The sequence below is a fragment of the Tasmannia lanceolata genome, unplaced genomic scaffold (assembly GCF_043159265.1).
Source record: "Tasmannia lanceolata isolate RefF3 unplaced genomic scaffold, GAP_Taslan_0.1 ptg000015l, whole genome shotgun sequence".
NCBI lineage: Eukaryota > Viridiplantae > Streptophyta > Magnoliopsida > Canellales > Winteraceae > Tasmannia > Tasmannia lanceolata.
In genome coordinates, this window is record NW_027518692.1 from 36,578,998 (window position 1) to 36,603,755 (window position 24,758).

The following is a 24,758-nucleotide window of genomic DNA, read 5'->3' on the forward strand; positions in this document are numbered from 1 at the left end:
ATTTTCCTGAGATTTTGAAGTTTTGAACTGTTTTTCGTCCCGCTCACGCAAACCCTTCTTATTTATTTATGGGACCTTCTCTCACCCTCTCTTTGTCTCCATTTTCGTTCCCTTATCCGTTTTCCGGCCATTAAAGGTCTCGAAGCTCGGAAAGCAGGGTAAGGTAGATAAATTCCATCTACAATTTTTTATTTTTTATTTCCATTTTTTCATTTTCTATGCGTTTCAATTTCACTGCATTTTTTTTTTTTTTTAAATTTTTTTACATGCATTTGAAATAGCTAGGGTTTTGGAATTTTGTTGAGACATCGATAATCTTTTAGGTTCTGGTCAGAGATCTGTGGTGCGGATGGTTTTTCTCTTCGCATTTTTTTATTTTTTAAAAAAATTTGAATGTTTTAGAAGTGTGAGGATTATTGAAGATAAAAAAAGTCACGATTTGGAAGATCAAAGCACAAATTTTCCATTGGGTGCATGCTAAAAGAATTTTTTGGTTATGTTTTTTAGGATTTCATAAGACAATTAAATGATATCCTAAGACAGAAAATTCCTAAAAAGAGTAAATAAAAAATATTGAGAGCTCCCCAATCAATGCAATCAGGCTAAATTTTGACAGAATTTCGCTTTGCAATTCGAGACCAGTGACATTTGGAGGAATTTTTATAAACCATGATGGGAATGATGTTTGGTCATACTCCCCCAAGATGGAATGTTGTTTGATTCACAATAATTTTAATCCTCTTTTTAACTAGAGGGCTAAAATATTGAGGTGATCTGCCACTTTGTTAGGGAGGTAGAAAGGATGTTCCTTACATCAAAATGGAGGATTATCTTGTATATTAACTTAATAAAGCAACAGTTTTCAGGACATGGCTTCATGGTATTTTCTCTAAGATGGGCACGATTGACGTCTATGATCCGCTTTGAGTAATTAAATCTTGATAGATATTTAACTTCATGACATGGTGCTACTTTCTTTTGGGATGAGTTACCCTTTTAATGTTTAAGTACTTCGAGGAAGGGAAAGAGAGTTTTGTTTGTTATTCTTAAGTCTTGGGTTCTCGAACCTCGATGAAGGTGAATGTGAAGAGTGTGATTCAATTCATCCCTAAATGAAGTTTTCTATGAAGTTTCAATGCAACAATTAAGCAGTGATTTACGACACTTCTAATCCTCTTTTTAGCAAGAAGACCAACATATTGAGGTGGACTGCCACTTTGTTATAGAGGTGGAAAGAAAGTCATCGGTGTTCCTTACATCAAAATCGAGGATTAGCTTGTGTATGAACTTACTAAAGCAACAATTGACAGGGCATGCCATCTATGTATTTTTTCTACAATGGGCATGATTGCCATTGTGGTGTTACTTTGTGTTAGGATAAGCTTGTATTTTAATTTTTTAAGCACCTCGATGAAAAAAGGGAGAGTTATGTTTGTTATTCTTCAGTCTATTCTTTTTTTCCGTTTAAATATCTACTTTGTTTCTAACTTCTGATATAGGGCATTGCAGTTTCTCTCCTTGTAATCTTGTCACGGCCAAAGTGGCAGACCACTTCTATTTTCTTTGTTTGTTCATAAAACAACAAGCTGTTTTTTCCATGAGTAAGACAATTGTTGCTCATCTATGCCTTAATATAAGGTAGGAGATAGGGGCACTCTGTTTGTTGCAGTTACCTGGATATAATTGATATCTGTCTTTCATATTTTTTTGGAAACCAAAATGCTCAACTTTGTGGAACTATTCATATTAGCACTTGAGGAACATATCATGAATGGAGATAAGGGATCTTTTGATTGTAGGATGGCTAGAATACCTTGTCATACATGAGATTCTCTTTCATGGTCTTAATGCAAACTGGCCCATTGACCTTAATCTGCGTCAGCACCCTCTTTCCTGCTATTCGCTTTTCTGTTTTTCTGATTTTTCTTTATTATTATCTTCTTGTGAATGTGCAGGTTTGATGAGCTTTTTCATTTGATCCCCTTGCATCTATCCTTCTCCAGGGCCATTATGACTGTAATAAAAGAAAATAGACTAATTGCTGGTAATGGAGAGCCTACTGCTCGAATCACACGAGCTCAAGCTGCATCCTGTTGTTCAACTGGTGGGATGCTTCCGTTGAAACCATCATCTATGAAACAAGATCAAAAGCGGGTTCTTCGAAGAAATTCAAAAAGAGCAGCCTCAGATGAGAACAACAATACTGTTCCTGCCACCGCATCGTTTCAGCATAAAAGAAGGGCAAAGCTTATAGATGTCACAAATGTTTGTGGCGAGAATTCATATAAGAACTGCATCAATGCAGCGAAAAAACAGGTTAGACACCCTCCCTTTTGTTGTCACTATTATCACATATATGTTTTTATAAATTTAATAGAAGGGTTTTGAAAGCTTACCCGCATTTTATACAATAATAATTGCTGTTGTTGGTTCCTTGGAATCTGTAAAACTCAATTGTTGAAACTTATCATTTTCGCATGAGCTGAAAAAATAATTAATTATGAAGTTCTGTATGTTCATAGTTCATGACATTGGTTGAATAACACTTGATACTTTTGTGTCACTATTAAGATGTTATTAATATTCACTAATTGTTTCTTTGAAAATTTCTTATTAGTTGCATCTTTTATAGTTATCTTAGCACTGTGTGGTTTTATAAGTTTTCTATGTATTTTTTCCACTATAATCTGAATTTTGCTTCTGCTAATGCTTCTCTTCAGACTAGGATATGCAAGAAAGATAAGCCGGTTACTCGCAAAAAGGATCCCAAGGAGGCCCCTATTGTTTCTGTAGGAACTACATATATTCAAGGGGGTGCAAAATCGATGACAGCTGAAAAAATATGGAAAATGGACATTTTAGAAGGAATTACATTTCCAGCAGAGCTGGAAGAACATGTATTAGCTCAACAACATATGGGGAGTATCAAAGATGACAAGAACATAAGAACATGTGCATTGGAAAATCCTCTACTTGGTAAACAGAGTTCCAGGAAACCTTTTGAAGTAATGAGCCCTTCAAAGAAAGGTTTGCTTTATATTCAATTTTTTTTTTCAGTTGAAAAAGCCACAAACTCTTAAGGACAGGAAGATCATACCCATGACCAAGCTCTTAGTGACAAGTTGAGAGCTGGCTTCACAGGTTTGGAATCCTCAATATTACTGAAACTGTTTAACAGAATTGGTATATGACGGTGATATTTTGAGAAAATCTTAAAGTTGTCACTGTTGAAAAGCTTAGGATACTTGGTCATCTCAGAGAAGGGAGGGTTCTTTAGGTTAAATTGTTCTATTTTAAAGATATGAGCAACTGAGTGTGTGACATTATTTTACTTGGCTAATGCAGCTGAAGAGAAGCTTTGTGCGGATCTAGGGTGTTCACTTGATTTGAAATTCACAGACATTGATTCTGAGCACAAAAATCCTCAACTGTGTGGTCTATATGCCCCTGATATTTATGCTAATCTTCGTGTTGCAGAGGTTTGCATCTGAGACATTGCTTTTAATAATTGTAGGAACTAGACCTTTTTTTTTGTGTCATGGCGGTTCATGGTTGATGTCCATCTTTCCCATTCACTGTACAACTCAACAAGAAGCTAATTTTCTATTTCTTTTTTTTTTTCCTGATGCAAACTCTTGAAGTATTTGTTCAACTCTATTCATGAAAATCGGTACTGCCCAACGATGCCAGGGCTAAACAATGTTCCACTTGTTTTTCTAGCTACACAATTTTTATACAATCTGCTAATTGGTTAGAATTTATCTGTTTTGGCTGGGATTTAAAACCTTTTCGTCTCTGTTTTTGTTGGCAAGAATATAAAGTTATCTTTGAAAGGATATTCTTATTATTCTATACGAATACACTGGTGTTTTGGATTTGTTTTCTGTTTCCTGTCTACTCAACATGCTTGATGATCACTTACAAGAATGACCTTTCTTTTCTCAGCTCATTCGAAGACCTTGTTCTGATTTCATGGAAAAATTACAGCGAGACACCACTCAGAGCATGCGAGGAATGTTGGTTGATTGGCTTGTGAAGGTTTGTGTATTCTCTTTCATGTAAGCTTCATACATGTACGTCTTCTCGAAATCTTATTGTGTGTTTCTTTTTTCTTTTTCTTTTTGAATGACTCTAATTGTGTGTTTCTTATTTAACAAAAACACTGGAAATGCCATGCATATGCAATTGCAGTTCTGAAATTGTAAAAGTTCCATGACTCGATTTGAAGTTTTGAACTGCTTGATGGCCTTACTTCGATTTCACTTACTTTTATTATGTTCAATATCTCATTCTAGCTTAGATCTTTGAAACAGGTACTTCAGATAGGGTGCTATGTGCTTTTTATCTCATTGAAAGGCGCCCCTGTTCCTTGCTTGATGGCTATTGATCAAATGACATTTATTGCAGTTTAGGCATTATTACTCTATGGTACCTAGATACGGGTGTAGGTGTCGAATATTGTGAGGATTTGGTATGAGGATCCTCCAAGTTATAACATTTTAGGATGCATATACAATAATAATCCAATATTTGAGTGTGGGATATGGGTAATGATCCTTTAGGAAAATTATAAAATATTTTGATGTTTGAAAACTTTAAACCAAGTGTGGTTTGAAGTTTAAAAGCACACACCTCTTTCTCTAGCTTAGGATTCTCATCTCAAAAACATGTTTTTTTTGTGATATTAATCCAATATTGTTGCATTTTAGGTGTTTTTGCTATTAAATCTCATAAGATTTTTATCATCATTTTATTCTATTTTCCAAGCTTCATATTTTGTTTATATTGTTTCTCAATATTTTTCCAATAAAAAACCAAGACAACAGAAATATAAAATAATCCAGGATTTCCCTCGTTGAGAAACTCTCGTCAACAAAATCTTTTACTACATGAACCCAATGAAGGAATTAATATTTACTACTCCCCTTATCTTAACTTTAACCTTTTTCATTCGTTATGGCGTTTCATTGAGAAGTGTAACAACTAACAACACATAAAGGTTGGTGATCAGATAAACCAATGCATTAACAGGATCTGTCATATGATGGCACAATGCATTGTTTTATTTCAAAACTCAACTCAACTCAACTAAACCTTTGTCCCAAACTAGTTGGGGATTGTTTTATTTCAAAACGAGGAAATAAAAAGTACTTGAGTTCGTACAGTTTTACGATTTTCACGGGAAGATTGATAACCATTGCAACATACATTGATCTCTAAGTTCTCATAAAAGAAACATTTTAATGCTTCAATTAAGGGACTGATATCCACGCAACCGTGTTTTAATTATGGGACAAAGTCACCTTGTTTTACATGTTTTCTCCAGCTGTCAAAGGCTATTACAATTCTTAAAATTGTCTCAGCAGCCTTTGACAGCTGGCTAAAACATGTAAAACAAGGTGAGTTTGTCCCATTATCAAAACACAGATATCAGTCCCCTAAATTAAATGTATAAATTCGACATTGTTGCACTAACATATGATGAATGGTTATGTTGCTAATAGTTTGTATTCCGGTTTCAGGTTTCTGAGGAATGTAAGCTTGTTCCTGATACACTTTACCTCACAGTATATATCATCGATCGATTTCTCTCTCAAAATTACATTGAAAGACAAAAGCTCCAACTGCTTGGCATTACCTGCATGCTAATTGCCTCGTATGTTCTTTTAAGATGGATCTTTGTGTACTCTTCTGCCATTTTTCACTTAGAGAGCACTGCCAACTTAATATTAGATAGTTTTATACGACTATATGGGCTCAATTCAAAGTTTTTATCGTAAACAATTCACTGTGCTATTTTTACCTGAATGCTATATTAGTTAGATATTTTTCTTTGGAAAATTTTCAATTCTGTGGTAAAGTGGTTTGAAGCTTTAATTGTCATTCTTTTTAAAGATTGTTTGAAATTTAAGCTTTATTAAAAGAAGAGGAAGCCCAAGCATAAGAGATGGCGATAGAAAATAGAAACTGAACATCCAAACATTGTAAATTCTTAGTAAACATGAAAGAAATTCCTTTAATTTAGAAATATAACTATCCTTCTCTAATCCAATGTAAATTGCAAATATGATGATGTAGACTATACTTCATGATTTTGTGTTTGTTAACTTACCAACTTCTCCAAAAGCTTAAGCTGTTGGAGAAAGGCATTATTTATCTTTTTATACTTTAACACTCCCGCGCACGTGTGGCCCACTTGGCAAACACGTGGCACATGTGGTCCCACTTTGGGCCGACCATCGCATGTGGATTTTTGCTATCCGGGAGGTTTGAACTCGAGACCTTTGGCTCTGATACCATGTTAACTTACCAACTTCTCCAAAAGCTTAAGCTTTTGGAGAAGTTGGTTAGTTAGCGAGGTATGCCTTTCTCCAATAGCTTAAGCTTTTGGAGAAGTTGGTTAGTTAGCGAGGTATCAGAGCCAAAGGTCTCGAGTTCAAACCTCCCGGATAGCAAAAATACACATGCAATGGTCGGCCCAAAGTGGGACCACATGTGCCTCGTGTTTGCCAAGTGGGCCACACGTGCGGGAGAGTGTTAAAGTATAAAAGATAAACAACGCCTTTCTCCAACAGCTTAAGCTTTTGGAGAAGTTGGTAAGTTAACAGTGTTTAGACCACAAAGCAATTGCTCTTGTCAATTGTTTCTCTATCAGGTGATTTAAAATTGATGTAACTAAGGTATGTAGAGCTTGCATTCAACACGGTTTCATTTTTTATCGACTAGAATAGCCAATATCGGTTATGATTATATGTTATAAATTACACTCATCTTTTTAGTCAGGTACATATTAGACTTGCCTAGAGTCCATTCAAATAACTCTGCAATAGACAATAAGGATGTTAAAGAGCATTTTGGTCATGATAATGAAAAAATGGGTACCTTGTCTAGCTGACTTAATTTTACTCAAGCAGTGAAATCTGAGATTGTTCTACTTTTCCTTCCTTTTTTTCAATGACTTATAGCAAGTACGAGGAAATTTGTGCACCTCGTGTGGAGGAATTCTTCTTCTTCATCGACAATATTTACACACGGGGAGAGGTATGTGCTGCCAACTTTTTTGAATTTTGGTTGTTGTTGCATGCTTAAATTGGTACATGAATAAGAAAGAACATGGAAGGCATTTTTGATAAGGAAAGTTACAACACCAACTTTATATCAGTTACTAGGTCCACTTCTGTGGATATTTGTCATTTTCCTGTTCACTCATTGAAACAACATTATTACCATGTAAATTGCACCCAAGTCAATGTCTACTGAAGGCACACAGGTCATGGGGTTTGACTATCAAATATTTTCTTCTCTTCCCAAAGGGTATTTTGGTCATGTGCACTGTGTATGCAGTAATTTTTCCACCGATGTCATCCGAATCAGAAATATTTTGCTCTCTTAGTGCATAATTGCTTTCAAATTTTGACAACCCATCAGTCGTTTTGAATGAAATAAGTGCTGAGTATGACTGATATGTACATGAGTTAAAACCTTGAGAACAAGTAGGGTTATTGCCATGATGAGTTCATCGGTCTCTTCACTGTCACAATTAGTAGTCTCTATGCTTCAATGCAAGTAGGATCTGCTCTAGGTTAGTTTCACACACGAAAGAGCACACCACTAAATGCACTAGAAGAAACTGTAATAGCTTGTAGAATGACATGTGAGAATAGAGAAGAAAAGAGGAGACAAAATCAGGGGAAGATTGCATTAGATTTTCATTCCCGTCGCAAAAGAGATATTACAATGACATATATGGGAAAGTATATCTTTTTGAACGGTTCCATAGTTTTAAAACTCAACTGCATCATTGTGGACTCCCTCAACTCGACTTCCTTTTACATTGACCGCATTCTTGTCTCAGTCCACGTTTTGCCCTGCGAAGTCAATCAAAACTGTTTTGACAAGCAGTGTTTGGCCTCCAAATGCATTTGTAAAATCCATTGAAAACATTTCAATGTTTCATAAAACATTCCAATAAACCTTTTATCAAATCCGCCTGGCTAGGCTATATATAATAGTCCTACCGCTCTCACAAAATTGTAGATGTCAATCCCTAAATTTTAGGGCAAAGATTCCCTTATTGAGTATCACTATTGGTCCCGAGGGTTTACTCTAGGATATAGCTCTATCCGAATGTGACTCGAAACTAGAATCACTATGAGATAGACTGAGACCCTAGAACGGGCTGACAGACCAATAAGATCCCTCAGGTCTAAGGAGATGTGAAGGGTCCTGTCTGTTAGAACAACTTTATACTCTCTTGTCCACAAGTTGTTCTTTATTTGATCTGGTTCGGTTGCGTGATCCAATCGTCACACCCACTCTTCTTGCTTAGGGTCCACTACCGTGATGACCGAGATAAGTAACCTTATGACACATCCATGTAGGCAAGACTGGTGCTAGCTGTATACATAAAGAGATGTCCAGTCTCTTTCCCAACTAGGAACAATTAAGTATTGCATAGAACTAAGATGCCATATCTCCTTGCTCCCTTGGATCTATGAATCCTTGGAGCATAACATTTCTACTACACTACCGAAGGACGGACATGTGTCATAAAATAAGCACATTGTAGACACCTCAATTTTGCTACACTTTAAAAAGCAAAAGATTCGGTAGTTTGTCAAGTCTCGAGTCCATATTTCGTCCTGAGCTATGACTGCATCAACCGAGTACTTAGTCGTGTCGTGCCAAGTCGACTGTGATTTGCTTTGGCTGTGTTTTGAAACATTGGGTTAAACGACCAGTTCTAGGCTTCTAACCTACCCCTCATGCCGAAAGGTTCCTTGGAACATCTCAGCTTTCTAATCAAATAGATGTGATGGTGTATAATGTACCCTATGCCATAAAAAAAATAAAAAATAATGAGCCCCTTTGTGAACACATTTGCTACTTGGTCAACAATGAGCCAGTTTATGAACACATTTGCAGCTTCCAATGAGCCCCTTTGTGAACACATCTGCTTCGATCTAGATCAGGAGCACTATTTTATGAGGAGAGATAGATCCTCCCTTGAAAGGCACCTGAAGAACAATAACCCACAATCTTCTTTTTATCGGAAAACAAACTGCACCCAAAATTGATTGAAAGACAGTCTACAACTCTTCTTTTTCTTGGAAATCAAACTGCACCCAAACTTGATCGTGCATATTTTTCCCAAGTCCGTATAGTCCAAAAATAAAAAATATTGGGAGTTCTACTTTCCATTAAAAGAGAACTTGCCTTTAAAGAATTTAAATTGGTGATACCTCATGGAATTTTTGACCACACAGTTGCTAAAACTTATGTTATCATGGAAAAGACAGCATAACAGACCTTATACATGTTTCACAAACATCAACCATCATGATCTCATGTTATCAAAGGCTAAGATGAAAGTACTCTATACTTTTTGGATGTGGATTCTATATTATACAATTTTCTAATAAAATCCATAAAAGTAATACCTTCAGCCTGTGAACTAATGATCTTAATCCCACTCCTGACTTTACCACACTGGAAGTTAACTGGATCAGACCGCTCCACTGGATTACCACATCTGTTCCAAAATTTGTCTTGAATACTCCTGGTTGCACATATACCTATCAAATAAATAATTCTCAAGTAAATTGACAGCTGCTGGAAATGGAAATTCGAGTGTTGAACTATTTGGATTTTCAGCTGTCGGCACCCACCATAAAAACATTTCTGAGGTGAACTTACCTTCTCCCACATGTTATGTAATATCTCCAAAGTCGTTGAGTTCTATCTCGCTGGTTATTCAAGGAATTTTCTAAAAGACTTCTTCCCATTTTGTTTGCAGGAGATTTCTTCGGGCAGCACAAGCTTCTCACAAGGTATGACGGATGGTTTCTCTAGAACCTGCCGTAAGTTAGAAAATAACATGAAGTTCATGTCTTAATTGCTGTTTGGAGGAAATTTGGATTAGTGATCTTAATTACTCTAATTTGCAGGTTCCTACCCTAATCTTGGAGTTCTTGGCCAATTATCTGGCAGAATTGACATTGGTTGAGTATGGGTTCCTTAAGTTCCTTCCCTCACTCATAGCTGCGTCTGCTATATTCCTTGCTAGATGGACATTAGATCAATCTGGCCATCCATGGGTCTGCACTCGTCATTTTTTCCTTCTTTGCTTTTGGTTGCTTTATTTCAACAATTTAGGTGGCAGGTTCATTTATATTTGTTGCAGAATTCAACTCTGGAGCACTATACAACTTACAAGGTGTTGGATCTCAAGGCTACAGTTATTCAGATGCACAATTTGCAAGCGAACTCCAATTGCTGTCCCCTCAATGGTATACGTGAAAAGTATAGGCAAGACAAGGTTAGATTTCAAGGCCATATTAGGGTTGAATAAAACATCTTCTAGAAATTCTCAGTTGTCTCCATCAAGATCCAAGTTGACTTAATAGGGTGAAATGTTTTTATTAAATCCAAAGAATGCTCGATCGAGGACTTGAGAAAATTTGATATCTGATTACAGAGACATTTTAAATTGTAAACCTTGATTAATCTCTAGCCCGAGTTCTCGGTGAAATCAAACTCAGATCCCTCACAACTCCTGTGAACTTTCAAATTTTGGAATCGTGATTCCTACAGTCATAGCATTGCTATAACACTTTAAAGTTAACTGCATTTTATTTACTTGAGTATTTCTGCTTGATGGTTTAAGTGCTTGTGTTGTTTGGACAGTTCAAGTGTGTCGCATCTTTGACTTCTCCCAAGCTGCTGGAAACACTCTTCTGATGGTATTGGATGTGGATATCTACTATTTGCCAAACTGTTGTTTGACTAATACATCATCTCCAATTCATGATTTTGGCAGTTCTTCACTTGGGTCTATCCGATATCTATTCCTATTTTTTTAAATGTTGTAAGAGTTTTTTGTAAGGTCTAGATTTTGGTTCTTCCAAATCTGTCCATATAACTTGAAGCATTAGAAGGTGCAGAACAGTCTGAAATTAAAATGCCAAATGGCTAGTTTATTTCAAGTCTTTTATCCCATCTAAATTCAGTTGCAATATCTCAGATAAATCTACAAGGTTCTAAAAGAGGGAACTGTAACTGCTTGAAGGTATTTTTGTACCCCAAGCCTGATTCAAATTCTAATATTCTCACATTCACTATGCAAATATACTATTTTTTTTCTTCTTTTGCTTGATCTTTCTCTCAAATTATCATTCTATCAAGTTATCTAAAGTTAAGGGCGTGTTTGGCAAGGCTTGTAATTCTTAGCGGATGAAGCTGGAGAATCAGAATCTTAGGAAGTGACTCTGTGTAGCTTCGGAAAATCAGATTCTTCACTGCCATTTACGCTGCATTTTTTGAGAATTGGCCGTTGTGGGTCGAGTTTGCCGAATGCAATTCTCAGGTTTCTTTCATCTTTTTCCATTATCACAGCAGTAAAAACTGCAGAATTCTTTCTGAAGGGTTGCATAACGGAATCTAAATTTATTACTTTGAAATTAATTCTCTAAAGTTGAAACTGTTGGGAAGCAATATCTTAAGTTTGGTAGCCCTTAATTTGCATCTGATTAAAAAATAACACTGACTGAATTAAGCTAACAATCTGATCGAGGCCATATTTTAACTCAACCGACCTTGTAGGCATTGATAAGTGTGATTTTCAGCTTATTTCCATTCAATGTTGAATAGTTCTTACAAGGATGAGCCTAGATAGTATATGGTGGAGACTGGGATGAGTTACAATCATCTTTCCCATGCAAAGGATTTGTCAATTCTTGAATTCCCGAAGAGCCTAAAAATCACAATAATCAAAGGCCTGTGTGATCAACAAATTGCCTTTTCTTTGCTCAAAATATAATGGTGATCACATTTCTTGGTTTCACTTTAATTGTATTATTTTGACCTTTGATTAAGCATGACGAAAAAGATGCCATTTAATATATGCTTAAGCTGTTGATCTTTGCATGCCTCAATCTTGTGAATGAGATCTTTACTCGGTGTCGAATCTAGAACCATTTGGTTCGCATTGCGATGGACGGAGAGCCTATTGTTTTTAATACGAATACGAGACTCCTTGGTACTTGATCTCAAACTTTAATTAAAAAGTTCTGAAGGAAAGATGAGGTTTTACCCACTTTCTCATGGACATCATTGTGCTAATTTAGATTAATTTAGCATAACCAACTCTTAAAGCTGTAGCTCAAGGTGCTGGTATACCCATTCAAGTCAAGAACATAATATTTTTGATGGGGTGGTGGGGCCTGCCATCTCTACTGAAACTTGTGCTCCACCCTATGTTTTGATTGGGTGGGTCTCACAAACTCCATCCAAACCCATGCATGAGGTGGGTCCGCCATTTTACATCTCATGTTTTGATGACGTGGGTCCAACATTTTACAACATGAGTAGCATGAGCCCGGAATGCTAGTAGGCATATAATTTGGAAACCATTATCACTCTTTAGTATAAGCTTTACTTGCACATAATCAAATTTAACTTCAAAATTCAGCATGAAATGATGAGTTGTTTAATGAATAAAATGAAGAGAGTCAAGATTGAGTTGTGGACTTGTGGGTGGGTTTTGCCCGTCATTTTATTAACAACAGTGGGGACAAAATTAGGGAGTTAACAAATATAGAGAGGTTGTTAGAGTTTAGTCTTCACAGTGGCCAAAATGAGTTATCAGCCCTTGTATTGTTCGAAGGCTAACACAGAAATATAAATTAGAAGAATTTAGGCAACTTTCAAACACTACAAAGAAAATCAACGGCACGAACTTGAAAGAAATCCGAGGCCAATGAAGAAAACTGCTCCCAAAGGTGACGTTTTAGAAACCCTAATTCGCAGGGGATGGTGTTTCAGAGACGTTGAAGAGATCAATGGCTTGATTCAGATCATGGTTCCTGCAGAAGGGAAAGAAATGGGTTCTTTGGGTTTAATTGAATCAGAGCTTCTAAACATGGATTTGAGAGATATTGGTGGAAAATCATTACCTGACCCATCTACCATAAAGAAGTTATCCCATCTTCAAGGCCCAAAAATTGTGCAGGCAAGTTCTCTATCATTTATCTCTTTTTGCTTATATAAATTACTCCAAATCTACTCTCTATTTTTTTTAATTTTATTTTTTTCTTGTTTTCCATTTCATGGTTTCTGGGTTTTGTATGTAGTACTGGTTTTTTGTTGAATTTCGTTTATTTTTTGCTTGTTTTCCTTTTTATGGTTTCTGGGTTTTGTATGGAGTGCTGGTCTTTGTTGAATTTCGTCAAATTCCTTTTATATGTAGCTTTGTTTTTTGTTTATGGGTTTATTTGCCATGTAAACAGCTGGTATCTGTAAGGGATATACACCAAAACAGCATTGAGGCTTCTTTTGGAAGCTCACATGGGCAACGTCGTCTCCTTCGATTCTCTCTCACTGATGGGCACATGGAAATAATTGCTATAGAGTATGCTCCGATTCCATCAATCTCTCAAGATATAGTTCCTGGCACAAAGGTATGCATTAGACCTAAATTTGCCATACTATATTATCTGATTCTATAGATATTGCTGTATGGAATAAGCGTTTATGTTATGGAGGCTTTGCTAGATAAGGGCTGTGCTTTCTGAATGTCTAGAATGGGAGTGGTTATAGACAGTAGTTACTGATATCCCACATGAAAACTGTAATCAAGTACAAAATACAATACGCAGACACTATCCTACGAGAAAAATAAAGGAAACAACAATGTTATTTACTTACTCTCAAAATTCTCCCTCAAATTGGAGCATTAATGAAATCATGTTCTGCTTGCAAAAGGATAGCATGAAGTCTGTTCCTTTGCGTCGCCTTGGTAAGAATGTCTGGAAGTTGATCTTCATACTCAAAATAGAGCACCATGATCACTTTTGTTGCTACCTTTTGTCGTGCAAATATGCCTTGTTTTGTCATGGAGCAAAGGATTAGAAGTGATGTAAATAGCTGCTTGATTATCACAATGTTTTTATGTGAAATTTCAGTGTATTCCCATACCTGAGCCACATTAACTCACAAGACTGCACAATCGCTCGATATCAGCATCTGCATTTGATCTTTCTAATGTGGATTCTTTTTTGGTTTCCAAGTAACAAAGTTCCATAATTAAATCATTGCTAGTTACAGTAAGAGGAATACTTTCACATTTAGTCCTTGAGAACAAGCAGTAGGAGTAGATTGAGACGTTCCAAGGAGGAAAAAAACTAAACATATTCATGAAATAATAACATCCATAAAAAAAACACTTCCCTTTATTTGGGATGTAGCACTTGTATCCCTTTTTCATACTAGGATACTCCAGAAATACACATTTGATGATTTGAGCTCTAACTTTTTCCTCACCCTACAAAGAGCTTTACTCCTCGGAGAGGACCTCCTTTCCCATTCCGTAGGAGATAGAATTCCAGCAAATCAATAAGGGAGATATTGAATCTTGGAAGCTGACTTCAGTGAGAGGAAATTTTTTTTTTTTTGGGGGGGTGGGGTGGGGGGGAATGGTTTCAGCAAGGCCGAAATAAAAAATGGTCTGCCCTCTCTGAAAAAGGGATCAATACCTTGGGCCAGACAGCTTCTGCTTGGCTTCTTTTCCAAGAGTTTTGGGAGACCGTGAGAGGATATAATGAATCTGTTTGAGGAATTTCATAGGGTTCTATCTCTGGATAAAAGCACGGGAGCTACCTTCATAGCCATTATTAACAAGAAGAAAGGGTTGAAGCGCCTATCTAACTTTCCGCCCTATCATTCTTGTAGGTTGTGGTTATAAGCTGCTGGCTAAAGTGCTCACGGACAGGTTTAACGATGATCTATGTAAGATCATCTTGCAGACCCAAAGCGCTTTCATCAAAGGCAGTCAAATCCTAGATGTGACCCTGATTGAGAATGAGGTGCTAGAGTGACACTCTCGTAGTCACAAAAGAGGCGTGGTCTCTGTTTAGACTATCTTTTGTGTCTTATGAGATTTGTTTCTAGATGACGGGCATGGGTGCATATCTTAATCAACTGCTCCCCCTTTAGCTTCAAAACTTCTCGTGGCCTCCATCAGGGAGACCAGCTATATCCCTTTCTCTTCATGACAGTGGTTGAGACTTTGAGCAGAATAATTGATGAGGCTAGGAAGTGTTGCTTCATCAGGGGGCTTAGAGTGGGAGATCAGGAGTTGGAAATATCTCACTTACAGCTTACCAATGATATCCTGCTCTTCTGTAGTGCGAAGAAGAATACGGTTAAGAACCTTAATGCTGTTATCCTATGTTATGAGGCGGTAAAAGGTCAAAGAACTTACTTCCGAAATTCTGCACTCATGGGCATTCACCTTAGTGAGGGGAGACTAGTGACTAGCCAGTTTGCCAGTCCTTGGTTACAGCATCGGGAGTTTCCCTAATAAGTATCTGGGTGGAAGCAACCCCAGTCGGTCCCTTTGGGATTCAGTTATGGAGAAGATTGAAATGCACCTGACAACTTATGCGAAAAATACTGTCTGCCCCTTTTCAGATGCCCCTCGAGCAATGTTATCTAATATTCCTATCTACTGTCTGCCCCTTTTCAGACGCCCCTCGAGCATGGCCCACGGCATTGAACAATTGCAAAGAAATTTCTTGTGGGTTGACTCTGAGGAGAAAAGAGAAATTTCATCTTGTTAACTAGAAGTCTGTAGGCCTAAAAAAGGGAGAGGATTTGGATTTAGAAGGATCAAAACTTTGAACAATGCCCTCCTCGGTAAATAGCTTTGGCGTTTCAGGGAAGAAAGAAGTTTGCTTTGGAGGGGAGTTGTATAGGCGAAGTATGGAGCCCTTTTTGGGGATTGGTAACTGATGGGCCTTTATAGGATTGCACGAAAAACAGTTTCGAGAGAGTTATTTTGAAAGGTCTTCCATGCTTCATCAGGGGTACTTGATTTAGAGTTTGTAATGGAGATCGAGTAAAGCTTTGGTTAGATCTGTGGTGCAGAGATAGTCCCTTGGAACTCAATTTTTTATTATCTTTTTGCAGTTGCCCTGGACATGACAGTTCGAGATTCTTTGTTAGAGAGGGAGACCATGTTAGCTGGTTAATGCTGTTTCACAGAGACTTCTTTTACAAAGAGCTTGAGAGAGGGGTTCAAATGCTTGGAGTTTTAGAATCAAACTATCTGGAGAATATAGGAGAGTGTGGCTCTGAAATCATGAAGGGGACCTCTCAGTTCTTTCTTTCTATCAACTCATGTCACTTCCAGTCGCTTCCCTAGCTCGTAGAATGTGGGATACTCCGACCCCTCCAAGAGTCTGCGCCTTTGCCTGGACGACTTACCTCAACAAAATCCTGATAGTAGAGTAGTAGACCACGCACATAGCTGGAAGAGAATCATCATCGATCATTGTGCCTTTTGTCTAAAGGCGGGTGAGTCAATTAGTCACATATTCTTTCACTGTATGGTGGTCAGGAAGATCTTGTTTTTTGTTCTATTGCTTTTTGAGGTGCACTGGGTCTACCCCGAGCACCTCACCTATCTCTTCAATGGGTGGTCTTTCAGGTTATGGACCAAGAGGGGTCGGATTCTATGATCCTTGTCCCTCCTGGCGTTGATGCGGGTGCTATGGAAAGAGAGGAACAACCACATCTTCGAAGGCATGTCCAGGAAAACTTATTCCCTCCAGCATCAAATCTTTTCTCCTATTGTTCGGTGGGCCAGGGTTGTCCCTGAATTCAGAGGTGTCTCATAATCCACTTTGCGAAGACCATGGATGGAGGTCGGAAGAATTTTTTGCACAAGAACAAGATCACGCCCAGATGGAATCCCCCCTCCCCTTGCCCTAATTAAGCTTAACTTTGAAGGGTCCAGCCTTGGTAACCCAGGGCCAGTAGGATTGGGAGGCCTCTTCCTTATGTTGGACAGCATCACAATGAAAGCCTATTACGGTCCATCAGGAGCTAGATGCAACAGATGTGGAGCAAGTGCTTTTGACGGGAATTCGTCTAGTTGAGATAGAGGAATTTGAGACCGGCTTATCATGGGAGGAGACCCCCTAAACGTGATCCAATGGATGACCTCGAGGACTATGTATCCTTGGAGGTTCGCCACCACTATAGAGGAAGTCTTGGACAAAAAGCCACCTCGTCGCTTTCCAACATATTAAGAGATCAACAAATTGTAAGGCAGATAGATTGGCTCGCCTTGGAGTGGATAGTCTGGGGCTGGAGTTCTTGGACGATGTCCCCTTGTAATTTTGTTGTCATTTTTTGTTTGACCTGTTTCGGGATCATCTCGATCCTTCTCCCTTATTTTTGTTTGACCTGTGTCGGATCATCTCATTGTTGCCAGGTACATCGGATAGGACGACAGGAGAAAACTGTTATGAAAGAAGTCTAAACCAGGTTTTTACTTGATCCATCTCCCATTGCAAGCCAATCATGGCTAGGATGCCAATGCTATTCTCGGATATATCCTTGACATTAAAGAAGATCGGGGCATGCAACAATAAATATCGAGAGGCAGCTAATTAACACCGAAGATTACAATTATTCAATAGAGGGGATATCATTATGACGTATCTTTGGCAGGGGTGATTTCTGTAGGAAATTACGACAAGCTTAGGTAGAAACATTGGTCTGTATTGCCGATTGTTTCAAGTTTTAAGGTGACAACACTACCCAATGAGACAAATTTTAAGGTATTTATACAGAATCTGTTGATTTGAGATTTTCCATGGCAAGTTAATCCCATTTCAACTGTGAATAATCCAAGTCAGGCTGATTAAAGAAAGCCAAATCAAATCTTCTCGACAATGCCGAGTCAAAACCTAATTAATAACATTTAGTTGGCATATGGATTTCCTTGTGGTTATTGCATGATCTTGCTATTGCGCTCATAATTATTACTAGTCGAACATGTTCCGCCTAACCAATTTATTGAATAGATCTTTTTTCCTCCTTCTGCTTGCCAATAAAGCTAATGGTTTCTGATTATATTATGTAAATGTTGTATATTTACCTACCTTCATTTCTGTTGTAGATCCGTTTGGAGAACAAAATTGCAATACATAGCGGCATATTATGTTTGGACTCTAAAGCGGTAGCTGTACTTGGGGGTCTTGTTCAATCTCTTTATGAAGAGTGGCAGATGAGTCAGAAATATGCAGGCTTCTCTCGCTCATCTTTGAGGCTATCACAAAGTGATGGTGTTGGCCCACCACCATTTGAAAAGTTGCAAATTGGGGCACATCCATATCAAGTTGTTGAGCAACACAGTTTGCATAGTGGTTATTCTCGTCAGTATCCTGAAACTCTTCTTTTTTTTCCACTTTTCCCTCTATTTTTCATTCTAAAGATCTTTGTTTTCTATTTTATTTTTCGCTTGTCTCTGTCAAAGGTTTTTTGAAAATAGACATCTACTAGTTTTCTTATTTAGGAAAACAACAACCATTTTATTGTTCATATGTCATGCTATTAAGAGATACCTGTCTCTAGGGAGGAAAAATCAAGGACGTGATCCACGCCCTATCCCTAGAAAAAGAAAAAGAAAAAAAAAATGTGTCGAAAAACTTGGCCCTATCTCTAGAAAAAATGAAAATCAAAACCATGTGTTGAAACACTGAAGTGAGATAGAGCCCAGTACCCATGCAGATTTAGTTTATATCCCAAAGTCTTAGTGCTTTTATATAAGTTCGATAGGGCCCATCACTTGATGGTCCTAATGCCATGTTTTGCATATATTAGAAATAGAACATTGTAAATAAGATCATTCATGAGGTTGGGAGATAACACACACAAATTATTTCTCCTCCCTTTTCTCTTGTGCCTCCCCTTTTTTTAAAAGAGACGGAAAAAATTTGTTGATGAGGTTAGGGCCAAGATAGACCTAGAAAAAAAGGAATAAACACACTAAGCCAAAAAACAAGAAAGCAACAGCTAAGCAGTAGGAACAGAGCACGAAACAATAATCATGCCATTGTCAGCCATCGATTTTGTGAGATCATCCGCCATGGACTTGGCTGAGGGAGGGATTGAGAGCAAAGGATATGTTGAGATTAAGACACAAATCTCTAATCTTCATGATGATATTTGCGAACCTCTAGGGGCTGTGAGTTTGCCCTGGAGATTGCATCCGTCCAGTAGCCTTCCAACCAAATCTGTTGTCCATGAAATTCATAAAAAAATAAGCGGGCCTTGTAGAAGCGCTTTGACTTCAGCTTCATTTGAATCGGCAACTCTGGTAGTACCCAAAAAAGATTTCATAATAATACCCCTATCATCCTCACAGCTCCTCCATTACCTGCCAACCCAGATTGCCTTTAGAATTATCAAAATTGAGCTTAGTTGAGATTAGAGGTGGAGGGGTCCATTCGATTACCTTCTTGATTTTGATAATTTGCCCATAGAAATCCCCTTCCATTATCTAATAGTGTCAGAAATGTTGTATGTCCAGTGAGGGTGAGCAAAGATCCCCGGGTTGATGAGAATTTTTTTGTTGGTGATACGATACCCAATTCTGGTTTCTTTATCTTCAAAAAGTCTTCACGTTCCTGTCATTCCAGATAATAGAAAAGGAGCGGTGGGCCACATTAGTTTACTTTTCTATTCCTTTTATGTTTTCCAATCCGCCAACAGCTTGTCCATCTGTTTTATGAAAACCCAGCTCATTCCATAGCAGTTAAAAATTAGGGGTGCAACTCGGGTCAGGTCAGGTTGAGTTCGGGTCGGGTTTGGGTTCGGGATGGAAAAATGGGTTCCTCAGGTCGGGTCGGGTCGGGCCGGCCTCAATCCGACCCTACTCGAGTTGCACCCCTATTAAAAATAGCATCTGAAACGGAATAAGCAAGTTCACAGTGAATCAACAAGTAGATGACAGATTTCTCCTTACACAACGCTTGGCTAGCCCATATCTTTTCTTCTTGAGAACATTAACAATATTAATACTTTCAAATATTGCTGTCCAAGCGAAAGCAGCTACCTGTGGGTGAATAGAAGCCTTCCAATCCAGGTTTCTGGCCAGACTTAGCATTCGATACCTTAAGAAATTTTTTTGAGGAAAATTGACAGTTAGACTCCCATAATCAGCACCTGTAATCTTCTTAATGAGGGGATATGTATATTGATTCCAATCTGCTTACCAGGTCCAAGAACCACGGTTCTTCACACTCATTGAAATATCTACGGTGAGTCCATTTCCATTCAGCTTTATAAATCACCCACTTTATCACATCAGCCACCCAAACCTGCTTGTTAGTAGCTATGCTGTATAATTTTGGATATCAGTCACATAAAGGAAAATCATCAATCCAACAATCCTCCCAGAATTTTATGTCATTGCCAAGTCCCACACAAAATCTGGTTTTCTTAAAGAAATTATCCTCAGTTGAGAAAATGGCACGCAAAACTCCCGACCCCTTGCCACTTTTTGGGCAGCAAGTGAGCCAATTGCAGTTTGGAAAACCATATTTTGTATTTACGTCAGTTCTCCACAAATTGAAACTTTTCTCGCCATATTTCCTATGCCATTTACCTAACAGGGTCAAGTTCCTTTCTTTTTGTCAAACGGCCAGTTAGTCCAAAAGATTAAGCTTTGGCAAACATCCTCCTCACGTGTGGCCCCTCTTTCTTTGGGTTGGCCTACACGTGGCACATGTGGCCCCACTTTTGGGTTGACCATTGCATGTGTATTTTTTTTATATCAAGGAGGTTTGAACTCAGGACCTTTGGCTCTGATACCATGTGAAACAACCTGGCGATATTTATTCTTTTATACTTTAACACTTTTATATATCCAATCCACAATCCTCTCTCATTTTTATTTTTGCACACTTCCGAGTTCCGGTTTATAAGGTGCTTAATCTTTCTTAATCTCCTAACTGTCCTGAAGGAAATCCCTTTGGGTTTTTTCAATCCTCTCCCCATCAAAACTTAAATTCTGAATATGAACATGTAATACACGGGACGATTGGCTAAAGCTGCTTTAATGAGTGTTATCTTCCACATCGTGATCTTGGTGACATTGACACAGATACTCTGGCGCAATATGACACTAGATGCAATAGTTTAGAGTTTTGGTTATACACTTATACAGTACTTGATGTAGAAAGTAGGCATTTTAGAGGGCATAGGCCCCTAAACTTATGTATTGTCCTTGGGCTATGTAATGTTTTATATATTTTAAAATCGATACTACTTGGTCAAAATAATAAATAAATCCACAAGTATCTCTTCAAGGGATATCCAGTGTTAAAATTATAAAATCCATATTGAGTTGCACTTGCGGCAGCCCTAACGACAGTTACATGCCTGTAGTAAAAGATCCTTCGTATATGGGTGGGAATTGCGATGCGACAACCCTAATGATTCCGATTAAGGGATTCAATTGCTTCAAATGATGTGTACCTGCAGCAGTAATGAAACTTGTCTCATTGAGTATTTCTTTGACTCTTTTTCTTTCTATTTTCCTGTAGCAACCAAACCCATGTATATTTTACATTTCACCACTGGAGCTTCAAACATATGGGATCTATTATAAAGAAATGCATTTTTTTAGAAGAGAGATGATATCAGCATTTCTAGTTTTCGTAATGAATTCCTCTCTTTACCGTTAAAAAAGAAGAAGAAGAAGAAGAAGAAGAATTCCTCTCTTTGTTTTACATGTTTTGATTGACTAGGTTTTTGGGAATTGTAATAGCCTCTATCATCTAATTAGAAAACTGTAAAATAATGAGATGAGTGGAATTATCATAACAAAAGGAGCAGGGATATCATCTCCCTTATTAAAATTATCCACAAATTTACCTTTTCAGTTTCAAAATTTCAGCTGTATTTTGTGACTGATGCAACCCACGACTTCTTTTTATATTTGCACTCAATGTTTTTTTTTGGGTGACGATATAGGTGCACGCAATATTATACACCCAGGAAATAATATTCTTCCTCAATTTTCTTTTCATGAATTTGGTGTTATTCCTAAGAGTGATCATTTTCTGCATGGTTTCGAGAAATATTTATCCATATTGTGCTGTTTATAATCATCGGCGACTTGCAGATCCTCCTCAGTCAACCTCAAAAATTTTGTTGCCTACTAATGCCAAGTCAAGTGGAAATTCTGATGATAGACAAATGGGGAGGAACCTGGACAACCACCTTATTGACAGAGGCCAAAGACCTAGTGATCTGAAAGCAAATAAGGATTATGGTGATCCAAAGATTCCTTCCATAACTGGAATAATTGAAGAGAAACCAAGTAGCTCAGAATCTAGGCCAAAAGAGGGTATATTGTTTGATCTTTATACTTCTATTATGCTCTCTTGTTTCAAGTTTTGTGAAGAGGTGCTCATATAGATATTGGTGCACTGACAGTAATCGAAGCCCTTCCAGTTCAAAATCAAGCCGCTGCTCAGAAGCTTCTACAGAAAATGAGTCAGTCAAGCTGGGAGGGCAGACCATCCAGAGGTCCAAAATACAGAGGAAAAGGCAAGGAAGAAGACCCTGAAGTTTTCACTCTAGATGAATGGGAAAAGAGAAAAGGCGTGAAGCCTCTTGTAAAGGACAGGTTTCAAGATATTAGCCGTGATGAGGAGCTTGCGAGGCAGCTACAAAATCAATTAAATTTTGAAGATTACCATGTCAGCACCTTTCTTATCCAATTTTCCTATTCTGGGCATTGTATCTGATTGTTTTCGATAGTTAACATTAGTTTCTCTTGACTTATTCAGGTGAACAAAGGTCATGAAACAGAGGCAGAACAGATACGGATGAACATGTTTAACTTTGGGCGAGAAGAAGAAAGGAGCAATGATTCTGGAAAGGAATTTAGAGGAAGAGGAAGGGGACGGGGGAGGGGGAGGGGGAGGGGGAGGGGAAAAAAGAGCTTCGATTGAGTGTTACTCTTCTCCGTAGCTAATATCCCCAATTATCTCTTTCGTTGGTAGGTGTAATGTTTTTCTCTGTGCAGATATGTATGGCTTTTGAAGTTTACATGCTGAAATTCTTAAAGAATTTTTTTCTCGACTACCTGCGCTTATTTGTAATCCTATTACCGGCAAGTTTTATCATTTTACATTTTATAGGCATTGAATATTGTTGGGAAGTAGAAGTGAGTTCTTCATGCTTCAAAATTGACATATGACATCCTCGGAACAAAAGGTATGCGTGTTTCAATTCCTGCTTGCATATATATTGTTTAAATGAGTTTGGAATTCATTCTTTATCAATGATATTCTCTCTTCAAGTTTTGAAGCTCCAGCCCTGTATAAACTTCTCCTCTTTTTTCCATATCATCAGAAGTGCATGAAAATTGGAACCAAATCTTGGTTGAACATGGGAGGGATGGTTAAACTTAGTTCCAGACTTGCTCTTTCTTTAAGGACCTAATGATATGATTTCATTGCATTGAAGTCTTCATAACTGAGTTTTCTCCGATTTTAGTTGTATATGAGTTGATATTGTCTAAGATTTAAAGGGAAGACGGATGCTGAAGAAAATTGTCTAATCCGTTGATCAGCCATGAATGACTTATTTGTTCCATCAAGCTTGTAGACTCAAAGATTGATTGTCGCTTGTTATTTTTTGTCGCTTGTCATTTTCTTCGATATTGTTTAACCTTTTACTTGGTGTGACTATTCTAGCATTTATTTGCCTATCAATCTGTAAAATTGACGTAGAACAAGCTGCTGAAGAGTTCCTAAACATGTAAGATTATAAGAATGCAGTTTGAAGAACCAAAACTTCAAATGAGCTTGACTTTTGATCTGACCATTGAATCAGGGCTTTTGATATATTGTTGAAATTGTCTCGACGAGCTCTACAACCACTCGATCCTGCTATGCCAGATCGAGAGTCAGATCATTGTGAAAAGGCCAAGAGATGGAGCCATCTCAGTTTTTTGTCTATTTTACCATGTTGAGTAAATTTCATTCTTAGACAATTTAGAGGATTTTGTGAATTTCGGATTGTCCTCTTGCGAATTTCTCTACGTTATTTGGTATCAGAGCCAGGTTTTCCCTGGTTCGTTAACAAATGACAAATCGGATTCTTACAATTCTGCAGATGGTATTCTTGGAGATCAGCATGTGACTGTGACAACGTTTGAGGCATTTTAACAAGAGATGGGAGCAACGGTTGCACAATTGGTGGAATGAGCGCACCCATGTTCGCGACGATGGCACACACTGGGTTGTTGAAGAAGCTCACTATCTTCCTACTCGCAGAAATGGACCTAGACAGTCACGTAGACCACAATTCTACATAGAAGACTTCTCCAGGAAGAAAACTCAACATAGCAGATTCCATTTATGAAGCGCCAGAAGAGAATTCTCATAGGGCTAGATGGTGTTATTCTAAGAGGCTGCTAGACTGACTCACCAAGTCGGGAGTTGAACCCCTTGACCCAATCAAACCCAGTGCCATTAAAAAAAGGGGCTAGCTGGTGTTAATCAAGATTGAGACTAGAAACAACAAGATGAGAGTGGAGCTCTCAAACTTCAATGGCCAACTCCACATAGAGGCCAAGATGCTCACAAAGAGCCCAACTTACCCCCTTCCAAATTAGCTAATTATGCAACTCACAAGTATTGAGCATTTAGATCTCTTAGGTTTAGTGTTCGTCGCTCATGTGTTGAGCCTTGGTTCTCCTGTTTGAATGCAATTCACCTTAGAAGGCTGTCTATCCAAAGAGTAACTCGAGACAGAGATTTCTTTTAAGTGGGCCAATTGAATTGACGAAGAACAAGCTGCTGAAGAGTTTCTAAACATGCAAGATCAATGGACGAAGTTTGAAGAGTCAAACTTCAAACGAAGGAACTTTATATACATTACTCGAAGGTGCA

General features: G+C 37.9%; 2 protein-coding genes across 7 annotated transcripts; both read left to right on the top strand.

Moving 5' to 3' along the window:
- Nucleotides 1-11,145, top strand: LOC143846970 (cyclin-A2-4-like). Of its 3 annotated transcripts, none has more exons than XM_077355601.1 (12): nucleotides 1-158; nucleotides 1,956-2,316; nucleotides 2,721-3,027; nucleotides 3,346-3,479; nucleotides 3,946-4,038; nucleotides 5,523-5,656; nucleotides 6,966-7,041; nucleotides 9,610-9,686; nucleotides 9,797-9,830; nucleotides 9,948-10,097; nucleotides 10,184-10,318; nucleotides 10,687-11,145. In XM_077355601.1, exons 2-12 carry the CDS (start codon nucleotides 2,011-2,013, stop codon nucleotides 10,738-10,740), a joined length of 1,500 nt encoding a protein of 499 aa, XP_077211716.1. In that variant the 5' UTR covers nucleotides 1-158; nucleotides 1,956-2,010; the 3' UTR covers nucleotides 10,741-11,145. The 3 variants fall into 3 exon arrangements, with proteins under 3 accessions (XP_077211716.1, XP_077211719.1, XP_077211718.1); XM_077355603.1 differs by having other exon boundaries at nucleotides 9-163; XM_077355604.1 differs by lacking the exon at nucleotides 9,948-10,097.
- Nucleotides 11,146-12,599: 1,454 nt separating this feature from the next.
- LOC143846971 (tudor domain protein (DUF1767)) lies at nucleotides 12,600-23,522 on the top strand. 4 transcript variants are annotated; one of them, XR_013234892.1, is made up of 8 exons: nucleotides 12,600-13,009; nucleotides 13,287-13,457; nucleotides 17,966-18,221; nucleotides 21,977-22,201; nucleotides 22,291-22,556; nucleotides 22,647-22,858; nucleotides 23,001-23,076; nucleotides 23,163-23,522. XR_013234892.1 is itself a non-coding variant. In XM_077355605.1 (7 exons), the coding sequence occupies exons 1-6, from the start codon at nucleotides 12,758-12,760 to the stop codon at nucleotides 22,809-22,811; spliced, it is 1,335 nt and encodes a 444-aa protein (XP_077211720.1). In that variant the 5' UTR covers nucleotides 12,600-12,757; the 3' UTR covers nucleotides 22,812-22,858; nucleotides 23,001-23,522. The 4 variants fall into 4 exon arrangements, 1 of the variants encoding a protein (XP_077211720.1); XR_013234890.1 differs by having other exon boundaries at nucleotides 23,215-23,522; XR_013234891.1 differs by having other exon boundaries at nucleotides 22,647-23,076.
- The last annotated feature ends 1,236 nt before the right edge of the window (nucleotides 23,523-24,758 follow it).

What these genes read in the sequence shown, in the direction of transcription:
- LOC143846970 (XM_077355601.1), top strand. Translation starts at nt 2,011, where the DNA reads ATGACTGTAATAAAAGAAAATAGACTAATTGCTGGTAATGGAGAGCCT. An exon ending in AATGAGCCCTTCAAAGAAAG is followed by an intron (nt 3,028 to 3,345) that starts GTTTGCTTTATA and finishes TGGCTAATGCAG; the next exon opens with CTGAAGAGAAGCTTTGTGCG. An exon ending in TGGTTGATTGGCTTGTGAAG is followed by an intron (nt 4,039 to 5,522) that starts GTTTGTGTATTC and finishes TTCCGGTTTCAG; the next exon opens with GTTTCTGAGGAATGTAAGCT.
- LOC143846971 (XM_077355605.1), top strand. Translation starts at nt 12,758, where the DNA reads ATGAAGAAAACTGCTCCCAAAGGTGACGTTTTAGAAACCCTAATTCGC. An exon ending in TTTGCATAGTGGTTATTCTC is followed by an intron (nt 18,222 to 21,976) that starts GTCAGTATCCTG and finishes GGCGACTTGCAG; the next exon opens with ATCCTCCTCAGTCAACCTCA. An exon ending in TAAATTTTGAAGATTACCAT is followed by an intron (nt 22,557 to 22,646) that starts GTCAGCACCTTT and finishes TGACTTATTCAG; the next exon opens with GTGAACAAAGGTCATGAAAC.